General features: G+C 33.3%; 1 protein-coding gene across 1 annotated transcript; it reads right to left on the reverse strand.

Moving 5' to 3' along the window:
* Window positions 1–470: 470 nt before the first annotated feature.
* LOC117319343 lies at window positions 471–3,518 on the reverse strand. The gene is made up of 2 exons (XM_033874175.1): window positions 2,778–3,518; window positions 471–1,300 (listed from the first exon to the last, which is right to left on the reverse strand). Exons 1-2 carry the CDS (start codon window positions 3,118–3,120, stop codon window positions 906–908), a joined length of 738 nt encoding a protein of 245 aa, XP_033730066.1. The 5' UTR covers window positions 3,121–3,518; the 3' UTR covers window positions 471–905.
* Window positions 3,519–8,797: the final 5,279 nt, after the last annotated feature.

Genomic DNA, 8,797 nt, shown 5'->3' on the forward strand with positions numbered 1-8,797 from the left:
ATCCTCTTCTGAACTTCTATAAGTTTCTTGATATTATACATATAAATTGATCAGGTTATTTCCTTGACCCACATCCAAGTTCAAAGGAGTAAAATGAGTCTGATTTTTTAAACGACTCCGGTTAATATGGTTAATGCTATTATGTAGTTTAAGATAGATAAGTTATAGAAAATTTCGAACATGGAATATCTAACGCTTGCTTTTACTTTGAAAAACAAGCCTTTGGGTCTTGACCTGGTCCATGATAGTCGTAGAAATTAAAATGAGACAATCAATCATTAATATATCACCCGTAGGTATGCCAAAAGCCAGTTGATAAAATAATCCATTTTAATCAGTAAATCAAAGTAATCTGGGCTAGTAAAAGTACATTATAACTGCGGAAAATAAAGCGTTGTTCTCCTTAAGCCATTATGAGAGACAATATAAGCAACTCTGTTCAACAAAAATGACAACAATCAACAAGATAATGCATTTTGAAGCTTTATTCAGAAAGAAAACTAAGCGCGTAGAAATAACAACGATGCAAGAAAAAGGGAAATGTCATTATTTAAAATATGGGTAATATGACATTGGCCTGAAAGATCACGGACAAAACTAACATATCATTGACTAATACGTAAACTTCAATGGTTTCTACCGAAATTTTGGATATTCGAAGTTCATATATTTAACGGTAAGCCAAATATCAAATATATATCTGTACATTTTTGTCGGGTTTGTCAAATTAGTTTTCGAGTTTTAGCTTTTGTATCAGTTCAGTGTTCACAGAATTATGCTGAAATATGGTAAAGAAAATAAGATAAATATTATAGTTTAAGAAAGTAAAAAGCACTAGGTGTGAGCTCAAACAGGAGAGTAACAGTTACATGCATCAGTTGGCAAACTGCTGTTGTCCGATATTCTTAGTCACCCAGCTGAAACCCTGTGAAGGTTGAATATTTGCCACTCAGATAGCACTGACTTGATGACTTTATGGCAACATATACCACATCTTTTCTACTCAGTTGAACCACGACGGTGTTACCAAATGTAGGATAGCCATACCTGTCGTAGCTATAGGAACTCGCGATGGTTTCGTTGTTGTGGATGATATTTAGGGTACATGACTTCGCATAGGAATAGGTATGCGCAAAGATAGTGAAGACGTATACGCCTTTAGCCTTTGCTGTGAACACACCACTGTGCTCGTTATAAGCTCCTCCGACATTCGAGATGGCTGTGGTAAACTTCAGATCACCACTGCTACGAAGGCCACTATTGCTGACAGACAGGTATGCGCTGAATGCATATTGTCGACCTGAAATAAACAAATAATTTCCATATAGACAATATATACAATATACAGCTTCGACAACAAAATTCTTTGTGCATATGACACATGACTACTATGAAACATTGATTTGAGTGAATATTGTAAGTCGGTCTCGGGCTAGATTCCAGTGCCCGGACTGTAAACTTTATTTTGATTACAACAAAGGCTTTATCAAAAATCAAATGTTAAATTTAGTGTGAATAGAAAGTTTGAATTTCATTCATTAAGACCGTATTGGGATGAAAATAAGATAAAGTTCCTAGTGGATGTATAAGAAAGCGATACGGGACAGGGTATAGCGTACAAAAAGGTAGATGTTCACTCACTTATACGTAGCGCACACGGTATGAAGTATAATGCAGGCTTCTCCGCTTCATTTTAATGGTAATCTCGTTATGTAGAATAGCTTCGATTTATCCCTTATCCCTTCTTGTAACTTGTATATCTCAATACATGGTGCCATCAAATCATTATTTTAGATAATTTGAAACATATCACGATAGAAACATTTAACAAAAATGTTTACAATACAGCCGATGTTTGAAAGAACTAGCATGTTATTTACCTTAAAAAAGCGTTTTCAATTCGAAAAGAAATTCATTATTAAGGTGAAAATTCAATTTACTTTTCATAGATTGATTATAGTGCTAGGAAAAGTAGTAGGAAACAATTGATATTAAATTTACTTTTTCAGAACAGGCTCTTTCAAACGCGCATTTGCTCCAATTCTACATTTCATCTGTGTTTAATCTGAGATATCAAACAAAATATTTAGATGATTGATTACATTTGTAATATTTATAGATTAAGATGACTTGTTGATTAAAATGTTTCTATTTCGAACTTATGATATGAATAAGCTTTTGCTATGATTCCGTATTTTGCCCCAAAATCCGTTCTATGTATTGTATATCAAATCAACGATATTTTAGTTTTTTTTTCACGTGCATTTTAGCATCAATATGTCATTTTGTGATGAGTCCGAATTTGACCCTTCATGTCTCCGCCGCTTTTTACTTTGTTTCAACTTATCAGAAAATTTGCAGTGATAATCAATAACGGAGCCAGATTTCAACTGAATGTCACTTTGAAAAAATCTATAAATATATAACTTATATGTTTTTTGGAACTATGATGTCATATGGAAAAGGACTCTCTCGACTTCTTTTGATAATAAAAAATAATACGATCTTTACCCTCCATATCGAACTTGCAATTCTTTATCACAAAGATCATGTATTTTACTATGCCGCCCAAAGAAATATTCTGCCCTTGAACACTACCTAACAACTAAGAAGTCTCAGTATCAAATACAATATCGATATGCTCAATATTGATATCGATCGTGACAGTTAAACAATTCAAAACTGAAACCTAAGCAATCATCGTATTGGTAATGTTTTTATACGATATTGACATCAATTGTCTCAAATGTGTAACAAGAAGTGACAATAACATGTACCTGTTGGTTTGACGGGTGGCCTCCAGGTTTGGTTCTCATGTCGAGTTTCCAGCCTAGTCATTCTATCCTCCAGTCTGTCAAGTTTGTTCTCCAAACGGTAAAGAAGACATTCATATTCCTTCTCTGGGTCAACTGTGACTTCATCCATTACCGATTCTAACAACTTGTCCACTGCTTTCGACACTGCCGCTAGACTCGGTGATAGAAAGGCGAAGACGCAGAACAATGTTAACATCATCATGGCTGCAATAAACGGCTGAGACAGATTACAAGCACAATCTGTAGGTAGAAACCTGTTTCTGTGTCGCTTCGAGATTTCTCTCAAACATATATAGTCTGTCATATCGATATCAAATCTTTGATTTCAAGCTGCTACCATCATCAGGATTATCATGTAACTTCTCAAATCTTTGTAGGGTTAATTGCAAACTTCATGTTACCGTCGGTTGTTGAACACAATTCGGGCGATAAAAAGCGTCCAGACCTCAGAAGTATATCTAAATTATTCCGACCTGTTACCATCAACAGGATTATCATTTCACAAATGTTTGCAGGGTCTATTTAAGACATTACCTTATCTCCGTTTTTGAAAAAAATATTCAAGCGACGAAAAGCAGTTCGTCGTACTAATTAAAAAGGTGTATCTGAATAATTTCGAGCTGTTACCATCAACAGAATCATCATATAACGGAACAACTTTGTAATATGTACATTTGAAAGACGTCATCTCTCCAACCTGTTGAAAATGATGCATGCGATGAAAAGCAATATGTCTTTTCTTTTAAAGTTTTAGATGAATGTTGTAACATGATTCTGGTTCGTGATGTTTTGATCAGAACAGATGGTCTGTAATTACGGAGAGGGTTTACTGAGATTAAATATGCTATCAACAGATCACAAGATATTAGATCTTAGAAGAAACAAAGTACTCTTAGTACTCTTTCCATCAATTGAAGTTAAACGACGCGAACAATTAATTTGTTTTGATGAAGCATCAACTAATCCAAACAATTTTAATACATATCGTCAGCGTAACAAAGGGAAATTTATTCAAAGAGACAATTGCTAATCAAATTAACTCGATATAGTACCAGTTGCCAGACAGTAGGCATAACAACGACGCACTTTATTGAAAAACCGTGATGTTAAATAGGAAGGTAAAATCATGTAAATATCTGGACAAACTTTCATTTAAAGATCAAAGTTTTTGGTTCAGAATTCCACCTGGCCACCTGTCTATGAATAACCCACGTAATCTGTCCACTTCCATGGAAATAAGTTATCTTTGTTTGAAGTACTTGGCAGTCATTGTAACATTAAAACCCCAGTTTTATCCGAAACGCTGTCCCTACACATAGTGAAGGTATGTTCGACGCATATGAAATAATAATCTACTTGCCGTTATTTAGAAAAATTGCATAAATGTTAAACCGGGAAAATTTCAAATCATCATTAGAAATGTTACATTTATGAGCTATTCTAATTATTTTACAATTAATTCTTTTCCTGTTGAAGAGTAAGAAAAAAAGAACCACTTTGTCATCTTGGATTTTAGACCGACACAAAATACAACAAAATAGTCAGGACCATCTCAAAATTATTTCAGGCAAATATGAGTTGAATTCCACAAGAAGAACCAGAGAAGAAGTTTTAAATGCTGTTAAGGAAATTCATGATTGCGAAATGATATTATATTACAAACATTTCCAACAGTGTCCGGTTCAATCGCACCAGGAGAACTGCGGAATTTTAAATATATTTTTCAAGATGGTGACAAGCTTGGATTTCGGACCTACCAGAAAAAAGTAACTGTTGGTAAGAATCTTTTCATAATCATTTCAGACAAGTTTAAATTGGATTCCACTGGCGGATCTTGAGATGCAGTTTGAAATTTGAAAAACTTTCGCACGACGCAAGGCGCACGACGGACAAAGCATAATCGCTATTAGTCATCCTGACCTTTAGGGTAAGATGACCTAAAATCTCATTCCTTGGACCTTAAATTGGGAAGGTGTGTATAGTAATAAACACGTTGATACATTATTGTGATAATTCCGACAGCAAATCATGCAAAAGACATAAATTCAATACAATTTATCAAAAAAATATTTACATTTGTCTGGCATTGTCACTATATAATCTGTTTGAGAGCTCTGGCATTTATTTCCATTTAAATGCCATCCATCAGGCGCTACACTAATAGGCGAATTAATACATCACAAACCGAACTACAATATCTAGGAGAATTATGTTTAACGACTAATTATTTTGTCTACATTATCTGTTATAAACAAATGCCATTTGCGCATTTCATTGATAATAAAATGGAATAAAAAATTTGAGTTTTTTTTTAATTTTCCATGTACTATTGTGTTTGACAAAAAGCAAGCTACCATGTTCCGGCTGTTTCAACGACCGAGTAAAAGCTTCTAACTGTCGGTAAGGCGGGAATTATGAATTTTAAATATGAATTTTAGCATTTAAAAAATTAACAAAAACGTAAAAGGAATGTAAATATAAGCGTAGAAGTGTTTTGTATGATATTTATGATTCATTTGAATGCAAGAGCTTTGCAGGCAAACAAATCATAATTTGCTAACGCACATTTTGTTGTTTGTTTGCAAAGTTCTGGCATTCAAATAGATAATAAATACCATACAAAAACAGTTCAATGCTTAATTAATTGTATTGATAAAAAAGGATCGATTTTCAATATTTATTTTTGTGAAATAAAGATGCTACCAAATATAAAAATTCTTACTAGTATGTAAGGTTTCTCAACAAAAATAGGATTCTTCTATCACCACTTAACATTTACCAATAATTCTTGCAAACTTTATTTCGAAATAGTTTACCTTTTTTGAAAAATTACATGTTTTCTCCAAAAAGTCTAGACATTAAGAATATAAGCATGGAAAGCCATAGAAAAAAATTGCAATGAAGCAAATGGTGGCTGATTGATCACTCCTGTCAATTTTCGAGACATTCGGTTAATTATTTCATGACAATGTGTATCCCCTTAACCTTAAGACGCAGGTTATTCAACGTCTTAGCATTTTATCCATTTTTTGCTCGTGGATAGATTAGTACTTCTTCGCTCAACGATAATAAGAAGGGAACAATATATTCACTTTCATCAAGCAGAATCTGTTTACCTCTAAGCAGCATTTACTGCCATGGAACCCTGTCTGTGGACGATGAAAGTATAAAAAGTATTGCGGAGAGTATCAATACTATATTATCCTATACAAATGAACCGCGGCTTAAGAGGGTAAAACGTTTCCTCATTGGACAGTTCGCTTGAAGTAGGCGGTGCTTCAAGGACATCGCCTTGTGCACGTGTGCCCGGCTGTGTACATGGGTTCCCCACGTAGGGACAATTCGAACTTGCAGTGTTTGTTTAAACTGCGATACCAGTGTGATTTGTATACCGATGATTGATATTGGTGCTCATTTGAAACAAGTTAGACCAAAATGACGAATATTCCTGACAACAACCTCGCTTTGTCTTTAGTTATCTGAGTACGCATGCGTGACAAACTTTTTGTAAACAATACCTAGGCCTAGCGGGCCAATGCTTGTTGTGATCTTAGTGATTCGTGCCAATAAATGTGATTATTAAATGAAATTACATATAAACGCATAACAGCCCTGACCGAGAGCTAAACCGCAATGTCAGATCAACGACGTCACCAATGCCGATAAAGATCGTAGATTTAGTTAAATCTAACTAACTGTCGCCCGGATCATGACGGTACAAGATCGGCCGAACGGCAAACAAGATACGTTGTCGATATTAATGTTACTCTGGATTTTTAAATTCATATGTATGTCGTTTTTTTTTATGAACGCGGCAGGCGTGAATAAAAAACCATTTGCCGAATGAATGTTTAATTTCCTGGTGTTGTCAACATTTTGATTCGAACTCCGCCTTTTTCAAGTACGGTCAAGCTCCGCCCTCGTGACATGAGTAGGATGCGGAATACTGGTTGTGTCAGTACATTCAATACAATCAACACTCGCTGGTGGTGAATTTCTTTTGTCGTCCACAGATAGGGCTCAACGGCAGTAAACCTGGTACTGTAACTATAAAAACTGAAATCGTTAATTCATGTAATGATATATATGTAGAAAAAAGTTAATTTTGAAGGGAACTAAAAAAAAAATGAAATCAACATGATTTTATGCATGATTGGGTTCAACAATTTAAAGAATTTTCCACTTGAGTGATGAAACAGTAAATGTGTTAACCCATGTTTAGGATTGAAATATGAATTGAAAAAATATGTAAGTTAAGCATACGCGGATTCTTAAAGAAGTTTGCAAACAAAATTTGTTTCATACCCCGATGAAACCTAAAACAAATGGCATCAACGCTTATAATTAATTTTTGAAAACGATTTTCTAATTAAAAACATGTTTTATGTACAATTTTACTGGTTTTAAATGGGATTCTTTTTCTCAAATCAATATGCAACGTCAATTGTCGTATTGTGACGTCACAGGTTTTGCGCTATTCTCAGAATTTCTTTCATAGAAGAATGAAAAGAATTTTTCGACCAATCCCATTTGAGTATTTACCATGAAAACAAAGAAAAATTAATTATATAACAATGGAAAATTCGGAAAAGAATTTTTAAATAAAAAGGCAAATGTAATTAAAAATATTTTTTGGAAGGAGGTACTTTCTGATCTATACATCTTTTCAAATTGTGTCGATGAAGATGACAACATATATCAACACCTATGGTACAATTATAACATAAAAGTAGATAACAAACCTACTTACTTCAAGAGATGGGCAGATAGAGATATTTTTTACGTATATGATCTACTAGATGAGAATGGTAGTCTAATTCAATCGTACGACATATTTTGTGCCAAACACAATTTTTACCCTCCAATCACTCAATTTTATGGTTTACGTAACGCCAACAGAGCAACTTGGTATGCTATTCAAAATAGACACCACACCTTTTCTCTACCACATTGTCCAATTCATATATACTATATACTCACAAACAAGCAAAGAGGTCCTTCTGTTTATAATTTATTTATTAAAAACTTAAAAACAAACAATAAGTACATTACAAAATGGTCAGAAGAACTGAATTTGGTAGAAGGTACAGTATGGTGGAAAAAAATAAACATAATCCCTTTTAAATCCACTATAGACTGTAAATTAAGATGGTTTCAATATAGAATAATACACAGGATTATAAGTACAAACAAATATCTACATATGATAAACCTAAAGGACTCTCCATTATGTACTTTTTGTAACCGTCATACAGAAACTATAGTCCACATTTTTTGGGAATGCAGACTAGTAGCAATCTTCTGGGAAGATTTCAAAGTATGGCTATATGATGATACTTTAACTAATTTACAATTACATGTTACGGATGTAATCTTGGGAAAGTTACATAAAGATCAAGAAGTCAAATATCTCAATACGTTAGTATTAATAGCAAAATTCCATATTTATAAACAAAAAAATAAAAATTGTCTCCCCTGTATTAATGGATTCATAAAAGAACTAGATTTGTATCTAAAAACAGAGGAGGTAATTTACAAAAACAACATGGAGTATGATAGTTTTGTGAAAAAATGGTCTATATAAGTGAATAATTTTTCAGATCTTCTTCACACATATCATAACATGTACTTAAAAGTAAGTCAAAAGTTTTTCTTTTTTTTATACCTTTAAACACAATATATTAAAATGAGAGAAAGCGTGAGTGAAAGGTTGTTTGTTTGTTTGTCTCTGTATTCCAAAAAAAAAAAACCAACCAATCCTTTTTTTTTCTATTCATCACTTAATACGTATTGTACATCTTACTGCTGTAATGATATGTCTGTATTATTATACCATGTAATATATGTACCTGTATGTATACTATATGTAAAAGGATGAATAAAAAAGATTTCAAAACTGAATTTTAAGACCGAAAAAAAACTATGGAAATAACAATTGTGGTGTCTGGTCTATTGTATTGACAATCAGTGGAAGTGAAAAG

Source organism: Pecten maximus, unplaced genomic scaffold (assembly GCF_902652985.1).
Source record: "Pecten maximus unplaced genomic scaffold, xPecMax1.1, whole genome shotgun sequence".
In the NCBI taxonomy this organism is placed as follows: domain Eukaryota; kingdom Metazoa; phylum Mollusca; class Bivalvia; order Pectinida; family Pectinidae; genus Pecten; species Pecten maximus.

What these genes read in the sequence shown, in the direction of transcription:
- LOC117319343 (XM_033874175.1), bottom strand. Translation starts at nt 3,120, where the DNA reads ATGACAGACTATATATGTTTGAGAGAAATCTCGAAGCGACACAGAAAC. An exon ending in GCCACCCGTCAAACCAACAG is followed by an intron (nt 1,301 to 2,777) that starts GTACATGTTATT and finishes TGTTTATTTCAG; the next exon opens with GTCGACAATATGCATTCAGC.